This window comes from Amblyomma mixtum, chromosome 3 (assembly GCF_055824585.1).
Source record: "Amblyomma mixtum isolate Tamu chromosome 3, ASM5582458v1, whole genome shotgun sequence".
Lineage (NCBI taxonomy): Eukaryota > Metazoa > Arthropoda > Arachnida > Ixodida > Ixodidae > Amblyomma > Amblyomma mixtum.
Genome location: NC_143014.1, coordinates 389850186 through 389870582, shown reverse-complemented (window position 1 = coordinate 389870582; position 20397 = coordinate 389850186). Strand labels below are relative to the sequence as shown.

The 20397-nt window shown below is 48.6% G+C and overlaps 1 protein-coding gene across 8 annotated transcripts in view; it reads right to left on the bottom strand.

The window, feature by feature from the left end:
* The window catches only part of LOC149357153 (papilin-like), a 179077-nt gene that overhangs the window by 32652 nt on the left and 126028 nt on the right, over positions 1-20397 (bottom strand). For 7 of the 8 annotated variants that reach the window (XM_089584449.1, XM_089584451.1, XM_089584452.1 and 4 more), the window contains 3 exons: positions 17559-17720; positions 12573-12611; positions 2345-2383 (listed from right to left, as the gene is read on the bottom strand). In XM_089584449.1, the coding sequence (XP_089440575.1) occupies positions 2345-2383; positions 12573-12611; positions 17559-17720 (240 nt within the window). The remainder of the gene's footprint in view (positions 1-2344; positions 2384-12572; positions 12612-17558; positions 17721-20397) is intronic. The other variant, XM_089584453.1, reaches the window with a different exon arrangement.

Genomic DNA, 20397 nt, shown 5'->3' with positions numbered 1-20397 from the left:
ACACGACGGCAGTCTTGAATCTGTTTTTCTATTAAAGTTTTCGCTATCGTCAAAAGCGTTCCCCATTGTTTTTTTGTGGTAGTCTTAATTGTTCGTTGCGATCAATAGAAAAACTTTAAAATAAATATTTTTCTACATATCACAAGAATGGACCATTACCTTCAGTATTTCCGTTACAGTATCTAAGAATTACCCAATTTTCAAAATTCTTGTCCGAGAATTTTGGACATCCGCCTACGGTCATAAGCTCGCCTAGTAAAAAGTACGAGATGTGCACGAGTCGTCTGCTCTGTCATCTGCATCGGCGTACGCTTCAGCCGTCACAACCACATGATGGCGGTCTACACAGCACAAAAGTTTGCACATTCAAGCAGCCGTATTGCGGGAAAAAAGGTGCGTTTATAAAATTCATAATTGTGTGCGCTCGGCGAATATTGTGCCGTTACCAAGCGTCACTGGATTGCTTGCAGTGCAGCAAGCAATTATTTACAGCGCAATTAAGAAAAGTTACATTACATCACTGCTATGTTTTTGTCACCAGTGCAAGGAAACAACATACGCACAAAGCTCTGAACGCCCCCCCCCCCCCCCCCACCCCTCTTTCATTGCCCCATCTCTCATGTCTCTGCCTGGAAATGTTCGTGCGGGGGCTAATTTGGTGGGAATAAAAGCAATAAGCAGAACGGTTGAAGGGACGCGGAAGGGAAAGTGCAAATTAAGCATGACGCTGAGGAAACGGAGAGATTATTACTCTGGAATTTCAGCAGCGTTTTCTCTGTCTAGAAGGGCAACAGCCATGCTAAGAAAATCGTAAATTAAATTCCCGGCATTTTCTCACATTCATGGGATCCCGAACGCAAGTAATGTTACGTCATCTTTATGACGTTTGAGTGCACACAGTACGAGGGGTAAGAATCAGCGCTCGGGTCCTAGTCCTTGTCTTCATCGTCTACTTTAAGCTGTCTTAATTATGAGGCAGGCTCTTCGCATTGTTGCCTACTCTCATCGCACGTTTTTTCTAGTATTTCGAGGCCACTTACCCACAAACTGCAAACTAGGGTTGCACCAGAAATGAATGTACCAATCGTGGCAGGCTAAGAACTACCGTCACCAGGCTCAGGAAAAAGAATCCTTAAGGGAGTCGCGAAGTGTGGTTCGCTTTTATACAGTTTTGTGCCGCAAAAAAAGTTCTATTTTCCGCAAAAAATATTATAACTTCTATCATCTGACGGTAACCTGCATATCATATTGTTTCTCTTTGTCCCTTTGAGCTCACGCGCATTACCGGCAACGAATAATCAGATTTAAGAGCACAAAAAGTGAACTCGGCGCCGATGATGGAATAAATACCCAGAAATTAGAAAAAGCAGGCAGAACCGAAGAAATATAAAAATAGCTGAAATTGGCACAAGAGAAAATCTTTTCCAGCGGCCTCCCGATGCCGCGCACAATTCGACATGCATTTTGCTTGTGTTCACATTACGAAACCAAGTTTTGAGCCTCGGTTCCTTTCAGAACACTCTTTCACGCGCATAAAGACTGTTCCTACTCAGCTCGGATATGTGCAGCCGGCATATCACAGACGACGACGCCCATTCCTGTAGAAGAGGATAAGCTCTGCGCTTTATGCTGAGCTTATTCCGTACTGTAATTTTGTGTTTTTACATCTACATACTGTAGTCAATGCTTATATTAAATAATGGGCACATCCATTTTAGTATGCCCTTATTAAAACGCCAAATAATCGCTGAAGTGCCGCACAACTACCTTCGGTTCTTTTGTTATTACCCAGGCTCTTTTTTTCCTTTCTTCGGTTCCTTTTGGCAAGTAAACTTTCCTGCAGCCCCACACCTCCCTTATGGAATGCTTTTGAGCCTTCAAGGAAACATCACACAAGGCAAAAAAGTGGCAAAGGTTTAACGCAGTTAAATCGAGCAGACGTGCTAAAGCATGTGTTTAGACTGGTTCGCTCATTGTTCTGCTTTGCTTGGTCGTCAGCACGTCTGGCAATAATATTATTCCCATAGTAGTATTAGCTGATGAAGATGACGATGGGCAATGCACAGCGCAAGATTGTGTCGCAGTTTAACACGAAGCCTGATTGGCTGCGGCGATAGCATGTTCGAAACCCAGTCGCGGCAACATGTAACTTATTTCTGCACAGGCTGTTACGATGCTAGGTTTCGCCTAGGTCCCCCTCAAGGTCAAGCTTCACACGAACTCGGTAAACCCGTTAGACCTCGTGAAGTACTGCTTTCGCACTAAAACCGTTGACCCGGAAGGCAGCCTAGCCAGCCACTTTCACAGCGCATCGTGCAATGTGCCAGTAAGGGCGTTCACTCACCTCTGTCCTTTTCGACTGGGCCGCTCTCAGCAACATGCACTGGGAAAAGAGCATGAGAAAGGAGACGGTTAAACACGCTTTGATGAAGACTCAACGCCGTCTAGTTAGTTTTTGAAGTAGAGTAGGAAAATGACATTTCAATTACAGAGATATGAAACGAATCCACATTGGAGAACGCTAGTCTGAACAGGTTTGTTTGTCGCGAACGAACGCATATTGCCGCGTGGCTGCGAGGACAGGCACGGGCGATGCCGTGCACAACAAGGGGCCGGAGTAGCGTGGCATCCAAGTGAAAACTTTATTGGGCGAACTTGTGCCAGCACCTTCTTCCCGTCCCCTACTTGAGATCTTCGGCGGCCATCCTAGAACAAAATTCGAGTTGCCCTCGGACACGCTCAGTGTAAACACGGCATCGAACTTTCGAGATAAAGCGTCCAAAAAGCCCACAACTGTCTCGAGAATTGCAGACGCTGGTATGGCCTCGCATAGCCAACAAAGTGACAAGGCCGCATGCCGGCGGCAATTCACAGAGAATATAAAAAAAGCAAACATGTCAAAGTTTGCGGCAAGTCACAGCGGTAAGTCCGAAAAAAACATCGCATGCGCAAGAGCTGACCGAGGCATCGGCTGGCTTTCTTTCTACTTTCGAATATTATTCATGCTGGGGTAGCCAGACAATCACAGTGTTCAATCGATGTTAAATGACCGTTCTTTGGCTGCGATGTTTTCTGGCCTTTTGGTACGCCTATTGTAACGTGTCCCTCATCCCGCTACCGCTCTCGGTTCATAAGCACTAGGAAGACTATTCAACCCGCTTTCAGCTGATCTGTGCCAGAATTTCAAAAAATTATATTTGCATGTTGCCTAGCTCCATGGCTGGCGGCAGGACGTCTTGGTTGTACTGTCGTACCCATGTTTGTGACGGTATGACGTCATCATAAGCGCCTCGGTGACATCCATTGAAAGAAAAACATCTCTTCAATGTTATTAAACTAAAAATGCTATGTAAAGCTTTGTTTGTAAAGGAGTTTAAGGATGGAATTGCCAACCAAAAACACCTGTGCAACTTTACTTTTAAATGTTCAGTTTTGATACTGTTGGGCATTATTTCGGTTGGCTGATCGTGAGGGCGAGGTATCAATTTAAAAACCGCGTTTACATTGATGTGACTATTTTGCTCGGGTCAGAACCACCATATTAGTGCCGTGTAGAAGATGGTGAGCGGGTAGCGCTGCGAGACGGAGCGCTCGCGCTAGGCCAGCTGCGAACAGACGCTAGCGCTAAACGCTTCTGTTTCCAGCAATTCACCACCTGTGTCTTGGTGACTCCCTCGTAGTGGGCACGTGGCATTTTTATTTGAGGCCAACCAACCGTCAAGGGAGCAGACAACGGTCGATTTTTCTCTGGATTTGGTACACGTCAGATTGGTGCTTACGCACTAAAAAAAAACGGAAACCGATTGCGCCAGAAGCGCTCCTTCGCCTTCGATGTGCGACGCCGTGTGCCACCATCATCGTGCCGAAGATAATGCGCTACATGCAAACACTGGCCCATCGAATTACCCATGATGTGCTTGGAAATGCGATGCGCTATTGACGCACTATCTCGCATTCGTTTAAACGTGCCTACAGGTTCTTTTTTTTATATTGATGTACCTTTCCCTCACATAGAAGGCTAGCTTGAATTAATATAAAAAACATGTCAACGAGTTCCAGCTTAGCTGAATACAATGCGATTGAGGCCTCGCTGGTACCATTTCCCGCATTCCTTTGTGTGCAGAAAACTTCTCAAGCGAGTTTTTTTTCTTTCTTCTGCGCTTCTGCCCACAGTCTCCACACCATCAAGTTATGGCACACACCAACACGCTGTGACATGCCGCACTAAATGCGCGCGCTCTTTCTTTTCTACGCCTTGCGCATGGTTTATGGTTTATGGGGTTTAACGTCCTGTTGTGTCCCCTTATTGCTTTTGTGTGTGTGCGCCCCCTCCTAACGACCACTCGCATTCCCCTCCTAACGACAGTTCGCATCCTCCTCCTAACGACCACTCAATCCTCCTCCTAACGACCGCTTGCCCCTCGTCGCACGCTGTCGCCGGATGCCCCCCCACGGTGCGCCCCCGCACCCTCCTCCTGTTCTGGGAAGCCACTCCCTCCCGTGGACGCTTCTCCCCTCCCTCCTTTCTTCGGGCGGCCAGTTCGGCTCCTGCCTCGGTCGACGCTGGTCGCACCCTCATCGGCTTTAAATAAACGAAGTCTTAAAGTACCGTGTGCGTCTTTCGCTGCATTCAACACAGCGACCGGACACGACAGTGGCGACGAGAAAGTGGATTCGACCCGCGCTACGCAACGCTATTGACAAGCCATGGCTACGCGAGGGATACCAGAATTCAACGGCTCATCGTGGTCATCGTGGGTTGGACGCCTTCAGTTCTACTTTGAAGCTAACAACATCACAGACCCAGCCTTGAAGAGGGCCAACCTGCTGACGCTGTGCGGGGAGCAGACCTACGATACTGTCTGCACCCTTATTCAGCCAAGCACACCAGCGGCAGTGTCTTACGACGACATCGTAAAAGCGCTGCAAAAGCACTACGACCCAAGGCCATCCGAGGTCTACAGCCGGGCTCGCTTCCAACGACGAGATCAACTAGGAGGAGAAACTGTGAGCGCCTACGTAGCCGCGCTCAAGAAGCTCGCTGCCGACTGCAATTTTGGAACGCTGTCGACAACAGCTACCGGGCAGGAGGGAGACGCAGCTTCTTCTGCTAACACCACCATGCTTCCCTTGGACGTGATGTTACGCGACAGATTTGTGTGCGGACTGAGTGACGAGTCACTGCAGCAGCGCCTGTTCGCTGAGAAGGACCTCACATTCAGCAAAGCTTACGACATCGCCGTTCGAGCGGAGAGCGCCGGTCACCAGCAGAGAGGGATTCGCCGGAACACCGAGCCGGTACACCAGACAAGCAACCAGGTGCGCAAGCCTTCTGTTGTTGTAAAATCGGTCAAAAAGGCACAACGCTGCTGGCGGTGTGACGACCAACACAACCCCCAGGGATGTCGATTCCAGTCAGCCACGTGTAATTTTTGCCACAAGCGAGGGCATATCGAAAGAGCATGCATTACGAAACGGAGACTTGCCAAGATAAAGTCACCTTCCCAGCCTAATCACAGCGTCAACGCCTCAGAGAATACGCCGCTATCTGATCTCCATGGAACATCAGCAACACCATCTGTGTTGTACGACCTGAACACCATGAATCTCGGCACGCGACCGAAGATTTTTACAGAAGTAAGCGTACATCACCAGCTGATTAAGTTCGAGGTGGACTCCGGCGCAGCCTGTACTCTGATCAGTGAGGACACGTTCCGAACTTCATGGCCATCTGACGCACCCGCCCTGCAACAAGACGACACGCACCTGCGAACGTGGTCAGGACAGAATCTGCCACTATTGGGCTCTGCCAACGTGCAGGTTAACTACAACGGCCAGACCCATACGCTACCTCTGCTTGTTGTGAAGGGCACAGGATCAAGCCTTCTAGGGAGAAACTGGTTTTCTCCACTAGGCGTGATGATATGCGGCATACACCAGACGCCGAGCCAGAACATGGTTAGTAAACATCAAAACGCCGATGCGCTAAGCCGTCTGCCACTAGACGCAACTGTTGACGAACCATTTCCACCAGGAGACGTTCTGATGTTCGAAGCACTGCCAGAACCTCCGCTTACAGCAGGCACAGTTGCAGCATCTACGCAGAAGTGCGCAGCTCTCCGGCTAGTTTACACAGCTGTTCAACAAGGCAACGTGCATAAACTCAAAGGGGACAACTTCGACGCTTACCGCAGGCGAGCTACAGAGTTGAGCACCCATCGCGGCTGCATCATATTTGGGTCCCGAGTTGTGATGCCGAGAGAACTACGCGCACAAGCTATGTCTCTCATCCACGCCGGACATCGGGGCATCGTTGCAATGAAAAAGTGTGCCAGAAGCTACATGTGGTGGCCTGGCATTGACAACGACATCGAAACAGTGGTGCGAGAATGCAAGCCTTGCCAGAGCAGCCGGAGCGCCCCGCCGAAAGCTCCTGTCCCAGAATGGGGAAAGCCAGACACACCATGGCACACACTGCACATTGATTTTGCAGGACCAATTGAGGGCTGCACTTTCCTTGTGGTCGTAGATGCCTACACAAAGTGGCTTGAGATAAGGCAAATGGGACAGACGACTTCGGCAGCAGTCATTGACAACCTCCGATCACTATTTGCAACGTTCGGCCTGCCGCGCAAGGTAGTGTCGGACAACGGAACACCGTTTGTGTCTGCGGAGATCCTCAAGTTTTATCGCGACAACGGGATCTCATCAGTTACATCGGCCCCCTACCACCCAGTGACAAACGGACAAGCCGAGCGCTACGTAGCCGAGCTAAAACGCGCCCTTGAAAGAGATCAGACAGGCTCGCTGCAGCGCCGCCTTGCGCGCTTTCTCTTCAAGCAGCACACGACGGTTCAGAGCACAACAGGCGAGACCCCCTCGAAAATGATGTTCGAGCGTGAAATGCGAACCCAGCTCACAGCCATCCTCCCCGAGCCAAAGGCAGAGACGTTCCGGGAAGAAAAAGCAATTCCGCGCTGCGGCACGCTTAATGAGGGGCAGCGCGTCCTCGCCCGACAGTTTCTGAAAAAGCCACGCTGGGAGGAAGCTACAATTGTCAGACGCATAGGCCTGCGCTCTTGGCTCGTCAACATACATGGCACAGTAGCACGCCGACATCTCAACCAGCTGCGTAGATTTACGACGCCGTCTGAGAGCTGTCCGTCAGCGGAGAGAACACGTGCACCATTTTCCCACATAGCCTGGCACCTCTTCCCGGAAGAAGAGACTTCGCCCAGGACAGACCCAGGAGACACAGCGAACAACAGCCAGCCTACAAGTGTTTCTCCCCCGAGCGCACAAAGCCAGCGCGCCTCCACGCGTGAGCGCCGACCCCCTGCACGATACCAGGCAACTTTCTAAGGGGGAAGGAAGTGTTGTGTCCCCTTATTGCTTTTGTGTGTGTGCGCCCCCTCCTAACGACCACTCGCATTCCCCTCCTAACGACAGTTCGCATCCTCCTCCTAACGACCACTCAATCCTCCTCCTAACGACCGCTTGCCCCTCGTCGCACGCTGTCGCCGGATGCCCCCCCACGGTGCGCCCCCGCACCCTCCTCCTGTTCTGGGAAGCCACTCCCTCCCGTGGACGCTTCTCCCCTCCCTCCTTTCTTCGGGCGGCCAGTTCGGCTCCTGCCTCGGTCGACGCTGGTCGCACCCTCATCGGCTTTAAATAAACGAAGTCTTAAAGTACCGTGTGCGTCTTTCGCTGCATTCAACACAGCGACCGGACACGACACGTCCCAAAGCGACTAAGGCTATGAGAGACGCCGTAGTGGAGGGCCTCGGATAATTTCGACCACCTGGGGTTATTTAACGTGCACTGACATCGCACAGTACACGGGCCTCTAGAATTTCTCCTCCAAAGAAATTCAACCGCCGCGGCCGGCATCGAACCCGCGTCTTTCAGGTCAGCAGCCGAGCACCATAACCACTGAGCCACCGCGGCGGCCCTTGCGCATGGTCCCTTATGAGGCCGTTCATGCAACGCCCGTCTGTCCGAAGTATGGGCGTCCGCAGGTGGTGTGGATTGGAATTGACCACTCCAATAGCACATTTTACCAAGGCTCCTATTTATTTTAGCAGCCGCGCTCGTTGCCCCGTTCATGCGGGGCACAGCACACGCAGCTTGTTAGGGACTAAAAACTCAAGTGGCAAGTTGTGTGCATGCTGGTCAAGTTATTGTACGGTATGGGAAGCTTAAAGTAAAAAAGGAACCGCCTCCACTTTCAACGCAACACGCTCAACTACCGCATTTCCTCGTCGTTCTCTTGCATGCGACCAGTCAATGCGGTGCGCTGTGTCAGCAAAGCCTCAAACACATTGTTTTACAGATGTCACGCTGCCGACTGCTATATCCGACTACTGTCTCTAGGACCACCGTGTTAAAGCAGCTGTAGCCTGCTGTCTTCGTCGTATTTTTTTTTTTACACATTGGCGACTTGTCTCGTGCTCTTGCGTTCATTTCGCTGCGTGACAGATCTAACCTCGGCGAAATAGCGTGAGTAAGACTGGGCAACTGAACCACCGGTAACGTTATGAAATAGCTGCAAACAAGGGCAGGGTACATCTGCTGAAGCAGAATGCACATTGTTCTCGAGAGGCACGCGCGCACGCAAGGGTCCGTCTTTATCGCACCCTGGACATCAGCGGGAGGACTGTACGTGTTTCAAGAGTGACAGCGAAGATGCTCATTACACTTTATGAGAAAGCGCGTAGGGTCCGGCAACGAACCTTGCCTTCAAATACGTCATGAAGTCCGCAAGAGTTTACCCGCTATTGCTTTGCTGATCATACCATAAAAGACTGCACAACCGCCAGTTCTATCGCAGGCGAACGTGTCTGATCAATGTACCGTATTTACTCCATTCTTACACACCCTCGATTGTAACGCACACCAGGTTTTCATGCTTCCATAAATACCCAATATGATCGTATTCCAAAGGATTAGCTTTCCTTAGCTCCTTTCTTCGTGCCCTCGTCGGTGTCCGCAGTGCAGACCTCGGCAGCGCGCCAAGATGCTGCACTTCGGTAACACCATGGCGCGTTTGTCTTTCGACAGGAGCGCCGGCGGCAGTGTAGCGCTCGGCGAACTGGACAACGCGCCAAAACGCCTGTGCGCCCTGGACCCCTGAACGGGAGCGTCGGCAACAGCTGCGCGCTCGGCACGGGGCTGTCCGGCTGTCCCATTGTGTGCTTAGAAAGTCCGCACACGCAAGGTCACCTCTTTTTTCTAACCCGGTGTCGTAGTGACCTCGGCGCGGGAACCCGCCTTTCTGACGGGACACTTTAGATGCTCGCAGTGCCTCTCGATATCCAAGGCTATGGTAGGCGATATCATATATCGATCATTTTTGTGATGCCAATGATGATTCACTGTTACTGGCCCAGTTTCATTTTCGTACTGGATTCTAACGCGCATGTCATTTTTACGCCTTTTTTTTCGGAAAAAACGTGTGCGTTACGATCGGGTAAATACGGTATATACTTTTCATACCGACGCTGTCAGCATTTGGCGAGCACCAGAACCAGCTCTAAGCTTCGATGTATTGCATGAGCCTGTTCCTTGAAATAGGTATTTTACAGCAGCAGCCGTTACTGCAAACTTTCGACAAAACACGGCGTCCAACCGTATCCATTTTTCCACCCGTACGCTCCGGCGAGCTGCGCCTGAGCGATGAGCAAGAAATAAAAAGAAAAGGCTCCTCATAAATGAACGAGCTCACCTTGTTCCCTTTCCTCGTCCCTACGTCAATCTGAAAGCCGAACTCGATGCAGTGAACGATCACTGCGAAACTGTGGCGCTGAAAGGCGATGAACTGGCTTAGATCCGAGATTTGGGTGTTTTATCGTAAACGTGAAGGCCGTGTCAAATGAAACGCTTATTTTCACAAGATCACTGCGAAACTGTGGCGCTGAAAGGCGATGAACTGGCTTAGATCCGAGATTTGGGTGTTTTATCGTAAACGTGAAGGCCGTGTCAAATGAAACGCTTGTTTTCACAAGATAACTGCGAAACTGTGGCGCTGAAAGGCGATGAACTGGCTTAGATTCGAGATTTGGGTGTTTTATCGTAAACGTGAAGGCCGTGTCAAATGAAACACTTGTTTTCACAAGATCACTGCGAAACTGTGGCGCTGAAAGGCGATGAACTGGCTTAGATCCGAGATTTGGGTGTTTTATCGTAAACGTGAAGGCCGTGTCAAATGAAACGCTTGTTTTCACAAGATCACTGCGAAACTGTGGCGCTGAAAGGCGATGAACTGGCTTAGATCCGAGATTTGGGTGTTTTATCGTAAACGTGAAGGCCGTGTCAAATGAAACGCTTGTTTTCACAAGATCACTGCGAAACTGTGACGCTGAAAGGCGATGAACTGGCTTAGATCCGAGATTTGGGTGTCTTATCGTAAACGTGAAGGCCGTGTCAAATGAAACGCTTGTTTTCACAAGATCACTGCGAAACTGTGGCGCTGAAAGGCGATGAACTGGCTTAGATCCGAGATTTGGGTGTTTTATCGTAAACGTGAAGGCCGTGTCAAATGAAACGCTTGTTTTCACAAGATCACTGCGAAACTGTGGCGCTGAAAGGCGATGAACTGGCTTAGATCCGAGATTTGGGTGTTTTATCGTAAACGTGAAGGCCGTGTCAAATGAAACGCTTGTTTTCACAAGATAACTGCGAAACTGTGGCGCTGAAAGGCGATGAACTGGCTTAGATTCGAGATTTGGGTGTTTTATCGTAAACGTGAAGGCCGTGTCAAATGAAACACTTGTTTTCACAAGATCACTGCGAAACTGTGGCGCTGAAAGGCGATGAACTGGCTTAGATCCGAGATTTGGGTGTTTTATCGTAAACGTGAAGGCCGTGTCAAATGAAACGCTTGTTTTCACAAGATCACTGCGAAACTGTGGCGCTGAAAGGCGATGAACTGGCTTAGATCCGAGATTTGGGTGTTTTATCGTAAACGTGAAGGCCGTGTCAAATGAAACGCTTGTTTTCACAAGATCACTGCGAAACTGTGGCGCTGAAAGGCGATGAACTGGCTTAGATCCGAGATTTGGGTGTTTTATCGTAAACGTGAAGGCCGTGTCAAATGAAACGCTTGTTTTCACAAGATCACTGCGAAACTGTGGCGCTGAAAGGCGATGAACTGGCTTAGATCCGAGATTTGGGTGTTTTATCGTAAACGTGAAGGCCGTGTCAAATGAAACGCTTGTTTTCACAAGAGTTGCAAAATTGTGCTCGATTCGGGGCGAAGCCGGCGGCGGCTGCGGCCAATGCGAGTGGACGGGTCGGAAACGCGGAGGGCTGATTCTGCGCTCCGATGACCTCATGTCCACAGGGCAAGCGGCAGGTGCGGGGCGAAAATAACTGAAAGCTAGAGATCGGGAGTGAACAGCTTGTTTTGTGTCACGTGCCCGGCGAAATTTCCGCCGGGCAAAGTGCTCGCTTTATTCGTACGTTTTTCGCTTCTTCAGAGGTCGGCCTTTATCTCAGTTTGTTCTTTCTTGCCACAACCACCCCCGTGCCGACACAGCCGCGGCGATTAAATTGTGATGACAGCGATGCTCCGCTGGGGGAATTTTCTTTTCCGCAGACAAGTTTAGAAGCAGCATTCCCAACAATTCTGGACAAAAGCATTTTTGAGCCGGAAACTGCTCATGAACGCAACTTTTTCACATAATGCCAGATTTCGCTATAAGAATCAATATATCCGCAGATCACCCGACGGCAGTCTTGAATGATTTTTTTTTTCTATTTACGTTTTCGCTATCGTTAAAACCGTTCCCCGTAGGTTTTCTATAGCAGTCTTAACTGTTCGATGCGATCGATGGAAACACCGGCCCGGCTGCCCTAAATTTTGAGCGCCACACGACAGAGGAACAGAATGAATCACATTATTTACGCAGTTCACATGCTTTTCGGCATGATTCTTTCCACAAACCTGCTTATCATTTTAACGTCCTGCGTTCACCTTTGCAGACATCATCAGAAGGCGTTTTGGGGCACAAAATAAAATCCTGACGCTAGCCCTTTTGCCCATTTTTTTGGACTATGAGATATGGCGTGAATGTATGGAATGACAGCGAGCCTTGCTCTGGAAGTGCCTGCTTCACCTTGATCTACCTTCTCAGGATTCTCTAGCTTGTTGAGCTTTTTTTCTGCCACTGAAGTGATAACGTGGTGAAGTTAATGCGCCTCACTGAGGCGGCTGACCTGATGATGAAAGCTATTTTGCACGCAATGCACACATCACTTGTTAAGTGCGTTTCTTAGACATGACTGAATGATGACTCTTTTTATAACTTTTGAGTGAGCTGACTTGATAGAAAGGATGGGCTTACTAGCTTGTCGCTGGAACTCCCAGCAAACTTTTGCTGGGGGTTTGCGCAGCCTCTTGCTATGCTAGGTTTCGCCAAGGTCCCCCAAAGGTCAAGCTTCACACATACTCGATGAACCTGTTAGATCGCGTGAAGTAGTACTTGCACACTAAAACGGTTCAACCGGGAGGCCCCCTAGTAAGCCACTTTCGCAGCGCATCGTGCAATGTGGCAGTGAGGGCATTCACTTACCTCTGTCCTGCTCGACTGCGCCGCCCTCAGCAACATGCGCTGGGAAAAGAGAAAGGAGACGACTGAGCATGCTTTGATAAAGACCCAACGCTGTCTAGTTAGCTTTTGAAGAACCGCACATTGACAGTTCAATTACACGGATACGAAACGAAACCACATAGGATAAGGGTAGTCAGAACTGGTTTGTTTGTCGCGAACGAACGCATATTGCCACGTGTCTGCGAGGACAGGCATGAACGATGCCGTGCACAACAAGGGGCTGGACTAGCGTGGCATTCAAGCGAAAACTTTATTTGATGAGATTGTGCCCACACCTTCTTCCCTTCACTCACAAGAGATCTTCGGCGGCCATCGAAGAACAAAATGCCAAATGCCCTCCAAAACACTCGGTATAAAGATGGCATCGAACAGTCGCGATAAAGCGCCCAAAAAGCCCACAACTGTCTCGAGCATCGCAGACACTGGTATGGCTTCGCATAGCCAACAAAGTGACAAGGCCCCGTGCCGGCGGCAATTCACAGAAAATAAAAAAAAAACGTCTCAATGTTTCGTAGCGATAAGTACTAAAAAACATCGGATGGGCAAGAGGTGACAGAGGCGACGCCTGGTATTCCTTCTACTTCGAATGTATTCATGCTGGTGTAGCCAGACAATCACAGTGATCAATGGTTGGTTTGAAGGACCGTTCCCTGGCTTGGATGGTTTCTGACATTTTGGTACGCGTATCGTTACTTGTCCCTTCTCCCGCTACCATTGTCGCTTCATAACTGTTAGGGCGGCCATTCGATCCGAGTTCAGCTAATCTGTACCCGAATTTTAGAAGTTATTTGCATGTAGCCCAGCTCCATGACTGGCGGCAGTTCGTCTTGGCTGTAGTGTCGTACGTACGTTTGCGACGGTGTGACGTCACAGTCGTCATCATCAGCACCTCGGTGACATCCATTGCAGGAAAAACACCTCTTTAATGTCATTAAACTAAAAATGGTACCTAAAGCAGTGTTTGTAACGTAGTTAGAATAATGGAATTGCCAGCCAAAGACACGTGTACAAGTATACTTTTCAGTGTTGAGTTTTGATATTGTTGGGTTTTTTTTCGCTGGGCTCATCGAGAGGGCGAGGTTTTATATTAAAAACCGCGTTTACATAAATGCGACGATTTTGCTTGGGTCAGAAACATAAGATTAGTGCCATGTAAAATATGATGAGCGGCCAGTGCCGCGAGGCGGAGCGCTCGCGCTAGGCCAGCTGCGAACAGACGCTAGCGCTAAGCGCTTCTGTTTCCAGCAGTTCATCGCCTCTGTCTTGGTCACTTTCCGTAGTGGGTATGTGCAATTTTTATTTCAGGCCAATCAACCGAGAAGGGAGCAGACAACGGTCGTTTTTGCTCAGGATTGGTGCCCATCGGATTAGTGCTTACGCACTGAAAAAACGGAAACCGGTTGCGCCGGAAGCGCTGATTTGCCTTTTATGTGCAACGCCGTGTGCCGCCATCATTGCGCCGGAGATAATGCGCTACATGCAAACACTGGCGCATCAAATCACCCCTGATGTGCTAGGAAATGCGACGTGCTACTGCCACATTATGTCGCATTCATCTAAATGGGGCTACAGGTCTTCTTTTTTATATATCTGCATCTTTCTCTCACATATCAGGCTAGCTTGAATTACCACAAAAACGTGTCAGAGAATTCCAGCTTAGCTTAATAAAATGTGATTGAGGCCTCGCTGCTACTATTTCCCGCGTCCTTTTGTGTACACTAAGCTTCAAACGCGAGTTTTGATCTTTCTTTTGCGCTTCTACCCGTAGTCTCCACATCATCAAGTTACGGCACACTTGAACACGCTGTGACATGTGGCACTAAATGCGTACACCCTTTCTTTTCCGCTGGTCCCTTACGTGGCCGTTCATACAACGCCCGTCTGTTCGATGTATGAGCGAACGCAGGTAATGGCGGTTCGAATTAACTACTCCAATAGCACAATTGTCCAATGCTCCTGTTTCTTTTAGCAGACACGCTCATGGCCCCGTTCATGCGAAGCACAGCACACGCAGCTTGTTTAGGGCTGAAAATTCAAGCGGCAAGTTGTGCATGCTGGCCAAGTTATTGGAGGGTATGGGAAGCTTAATGTGTAAAACTAACTGTCTCAGCTTTCAACGCAGCGCGCTCAGCTGCCGCGTTTCCCATCGTTCTGTTGCATGTGGAATGTCAATGCGGTGCGCTGCATAAGTAAAGCCTCAAACATGTTGTTTTACGGATGTCATGCTGCCCAGGTCTGACTAAGATCTCTAGGACCACGGTATTAAACCAGTTGTATCCTGTTGTCTAGATAGTATTTTTATTTCCAAAACTGTGTACTTTTTACATACGTCTATTCTTTTCTTGATACACTGGCAACTTCTCTCGTGTTCTGCCGTTCCTTTCGCTGCGTGTAAGATCGAACCTCACCGATATAGCATAAGAAAAGCAGGGGAAATAAACCACAGGTAACGTTATGAAATCGCTACAAACAAGGCCAGGGTACATCTGCTGGAGTAGAATGCCCATTGTTCTCGAGAGGCACGCGCGGAGGCAAGGGTTCGTTTTTATCGCATCCTGGACATCAGCGGGCGGACAGTACGTGCTTAAGAGCGGGAGCGAAGATGGTCATTACTGTTTCTTCAGGAAGCGCGTAGCGTCCGGCAACGAACCTTGCCCACCAAAAGGGTCCCGAAGTACGCAGGTTGCTACCCACTTTTGCATTGCTGATCATACCACAAAAGACTGCACAACCGCCAGTTCTGTCGCAGGCGAATGTGTCTGATCATTGTACCGTATTTACTCCATACTTAGGCACCCTCGATTGTAAAGCCCACCAGGTGTTCATGCTGCCATAAATACCCAATGTGATCTTATTTTAAAGCATTGGCTTTGTTTAGCTCCTATCTTCGCGCCCTCGTCAGTGTCCGCAGAGCAGACCTCGGCAGCGCGCCAATGTTCTGCGCTTCGATAACATCATGGCGCGTTTGTCTTTCGACGCGAACGCCGGCTGCGGTGGCTTGCTCGACGAACTTGCCGGAGAAAGCCGGCTGCGGCTGCGTCCATTGTGAGCGGACGGGTCGGAAAAGCTGAGGGCGGACTCCGCGCTCCGATGACCTCATGTACACCGGACCAGCGACAGATGCCGGGCGAAAATATCTGACAAAGCTATAGATCGAAAGCGAACAGCTTGTTTTCGTGTCACGTGCACGGCGAAATATGCGCCGGGCAAGGTCCTCGCTTTATGCCTAGGTATTCCGCTTCTACAGAGGTCAGCCTTTATATCGCCTGTTCTTTCTCGCCAAAAACACCGCCGTTGCGACAAAGGTTTGGCGACAAGACCGCGGCGATAAAACCGTTCCGACAGGGATGATCCACTGGGGGAATTTTCTTTTCTACAGAGAAGTGAAGATGAAACATACGAAACAATTCTGGAGAACAGCATTTTTGAGCGGGAAACCGTTTATGAACGCAATTTTTTTTATTTAATGTGAGATTTCACTACAATAATCATGATACCCGCATATTACCCGACGGCAGTCTTGAATTTTTTTTCTATTCACGTTTTTGTTATCGTCAAAAGCGTTCCCCATTGGTGTTCTATGGAAGCCTTAACCCTTCGTTGAGATCGATGGAAACGATTTAAAAGAATGTTTTTGCTACACATCTGAAGAATGGACAATTACCTTCAATATTTCCATAAGAGCGACTTACAATTTTGCAACTTTGAAAATCTTTGTCAGAGAATGTTTGGCATGATTTGGCGAAAAGGGAATTTCTATGGTACTTCAGAGAATTTTGAGAATTTGAACTGGGTCACTTTTTCAAAATTGCTGGAGTTTTCAAGCTGCTGCTGTGAAAATGGGCCTCTAATATGAATATTTGGTTCTGAGAGAATTTCGGATGTGTCATAGAACATCGCTGCACGCCAAGATCCCGTCGTTGAGTCTTCGTAGATATGAAGGAATGCTAGGTTTTCCGGGCACCGCCAATGGCAAGTGAGACGTGCGGAGCAGGTCTGGAGAATTCACGCGGGGGCACGAGGAAAGACACGGACTTAGGACCCCGACTACCCAGTATGAAAACCAGTGCGTATGCGACAAACGGTGAGGACCCCAAGTCTGCGAACAACATTAATCAATAAGACGTGACCTCGGCCAAGACGTCAACCTTCGGTAGATTACACAGATCACAAGACCGCTTTCGTAATCACCTAATAATACAAGCAATGCATTAAAGGTTTTTCAGTGCAGTAATTTCTATAAAAGCGCTCCGCAAGCCACCTCTCATTGTGATCTCTCAAATTCCTTGCTAATCGCCCCTCAAAACAATTTTAACCCTTCTTTCAACAGCGTCTCTCTAAACAATAGTTCAGGACAGAGTTGCTCCTGTATGCAAAACACATTGTGCGTGATCATCATGTGAATTTTTTTGCATCTAATCTGATTGTTTTCCTTTCCGAAATTAATTCGGATTTGGCCACCTGTGCGTCTCCTATACGAGTTGGTTGAAAAAAGATTGCTCGAAAGAGCTAAAAACCTATCGATTTGTGCTCAACAAGCATGCAAACAATTTGAAAAAAAAAGATGTCACTTCTTCACATACCACCTTAATTCCAGGTCTAAGTATTTCTCGCATACTGACCAGCTATAATTTTGATATTCGGTCCAGAAGAACAAAGTTCCTCCAAATCCAGCAGCTCAGGGCAAATTTTTAAATTAGGTGTACAGAAAGTGCCGACTGCACAGCTACGGCCTACCTATCGCCAACACCTTCATCGACAACACACGTTGAGTTTCGAGAAGCATACACAGCGGTGCGACCGACATGCGTTCAAGAATGGTCAATTCGCATCGTTTGATATCGTGAGAAATTTCGGGTATTGCTGATCAGGCTGAGTCAAAAGAGACTGCCGGTGGAGTGTTGCGGCAGTTGATTGGAAATGCTGCGTAGTGCAGTCCATGCTTACATCGGCAGCGTCGGTTGCACTGGGTACTGGTGTGAAAGTTGTTTCCGTTGCCCATGCAGCCGCCGAAGATGAAAGGCAGGCAGCGGTCCTCCTGCTTGTTGTAGTAGAAGCGCCGGAAGTACGCGTAGCATGGGCCCGGGTCTTGGGGCTGCGAGCAAACATCTGCCCCAACAGTGTGGGAGAAGGCGTATGCAAACAATGCCGCAGATCGGAGAGCCAGGAACGCCTTTCCTAACATAGGAATGACTGAATCCTCGTTATCGGTTTTAGTTTTTCTCAACCGCAGTAAGCCTGAAAATATCTTAAAATCGAGTGGTTCCGGCTCATTTTCCCGTAGAGTTGTCACCTCCATTAAGCTTTTTATACGGGGTAACTGTAACATCACGTTTGTTCAACAGAATGTTGCGGAAAAGCAATCGTACAACAAGGAAGACCGATGTGCTCGGGGAGAACAGTGAAATGCTTCAAAGAGGCCAAGTGAAATAGAGTTTAGGAAAGCACGCTGCCGGGCTAGTTGGTGCTGCATGTTTTTAAGAAGTGAGTGCGGAAGTAACACGAGGGACAAAAGAACAGGCAGAGATGACATTCGCTAGCGCTACTACCAAATCTTTATCCAAGTTGTCATACAGAGTGTATATAAAAGGAAAGGCGAACATGCGCGGAGAGGGGCAGTTGAGGCCCACATGTGACGCAGCCACGGTTTTTAACAAAAAAAAATCTAAAAATGCACATTCGACAGAATACAGATGCAGACAAGTATCACTCTCGGTGATCAGACCTTTTTTATATTATGTAGCATATATATCAGAAGACTGGCCTTTTCATTCCCGCTCCTGCCCAGTATTATTGATCATCTACCAAAGCAAGCCAAAAATCGCGCGCACAATAAGAAAAACGCCAATCTTGCGCTGCATTTTGCTTCTAGTGTAAGCACATGTGAGGCAAGATTTGAGAATACCAAGATTCTGGGCAGGAGCGAGGCTTATGAGTCCTCTAAACTCTATACTCTAGAGGCTTATGAGTCCTAGGGCCCGGAAATTTAGGCTCTAAAGAACCCCGAAATACGAAGGCATCTAGGCTCTAAAAATATGGAAATAGGCCCCATAAAGAAAAAATACGCGCTGTAAATAATACGCTTTATTTATTAGTACAAGATTTGTCAGTCAAGCACGGAGCGTACGCAATCCTCAATTGAAGCGCGCCACAATAAATCATTCTCAGGTTTTCGAACTTGAAGTTTTTTCGGTTTTCGCTAAGCATTGCTTTCTACATTGAAAAGCTTCTTTCTACGTCACATAAGTTAGTGGCGCGAACCTAAAACATGAGAACTCATAGGGGCTCAGGCCTTTAAGTGATGTGGCCGTATCGTCTCCGCGTAGAAGGTCTCTGATTCTACGCCTCTATTTTTTTTTCTACCAATTGTTGCATCTCCGTAGAAACAGTAGCGCCATTTCCTTCAAGTCCCCGAAGTGCTGCTTCTACTTCTTTTACTGCCTTCAATGATTCATCTATTCAGAGTCTAGCCTTTTCCAACTTTATCATCCTTTCCGTCAATGTTGAGAAGTTTGCACTGATGTATGTCAGGTCTCTTTCCAAACTCGTCTCCTCGAACGTAGCTCTTGCTTTGATCACGCACGCTGCATCATCCTTGATTTCCTCAAAGACAGATTTGACGACTTCAAAGTGCCGTGCATAATATACTGCTGCGTTTATTCATGTTCCACATCGAGTCAACACAGACTTTGGCGGCAGAGTAATGTCAGGCGCTGTGGCGCGGAAAACAGCAATTCTTGATAGAGATTTAAGAAACACCTGTTTTGTGCTAGATACTAGTGCGTCCACTTGGGGAAAAGAGAGCCGGACACATTCGGCAACACGATGCATTGCATGAACAACGCAGGTCAGGTGAACCATCTTGTTGTATAAAAGCGTTAGTCCCTGTCCTGTTTTGCACATGTAGGATGTCCCATCCGTTACGAACAAAACTACTTTCTCATACTGAATATTTCCTGGCCATAGAAGCTCCAGAGATGAAGTGAAAAAACGCGCTGTCGTCGAATGGATCAGGTTTTCAGGAACATCTGCTTGGAGCAGAATTGCCCGTCCGGCTTTCTCTGGGCTCCATGTTCCGACGATGAAGTTGGCCACATATCGCTCGGTAGTGTCCGTTCTTTCGTCGACTGACACCCAAATGTAGTTGTTCCCAATTTCATCTCTGATTTTTGCGAGAGTATCTTCGTAACACTTTTTCACGTATCTCTTACGAAGCGTTCATTCATCTGGAACATGCTGCTTGGTATACTTTTCCAGAAAGCTCCGAAGATTGGTTAGTTTCCACAACGGGATATCTGCCGCCAAAAACGCTAGACACAACTCTATGGTAAATGACAATTCCTTCGCTGTCGAACTACCGCTGAAAACTTCTGCCAGTAGGAGCTGCGATGTACCCTCTTTCATTCGCCTCAGGTTTGCAATATACTTGTTGGTAGCGGAGTGTTGCGCTAGATGGCATCGCTTTTCACTTAATACTGAAGTTACGCACGCTTTGCAGAAAACCATAGTTCTATCAGTTGAAAAAACATCTGAAAACTTCGAAACCCACTGCCTGCAACGAGCGCCCCTCGATGTCTTTTCTTTCGGCATGTCAATACGAAATGAAATGAACAGCGCTGACGAAGCAAAGGCTGTGAGCCCGCTCAAGTCAGTGCCGAGTGTTCAGGAAGCGGCAGGCAAAGAAGTGGCTACTCTCTGCGGAGGACTAGGCGGCCCAGAGTCTACCGAGCGATCAGCAAGCATTGAGCGCGCGAGTGTGAGAGTCCTGCGTGCGTTGAGGCGACGG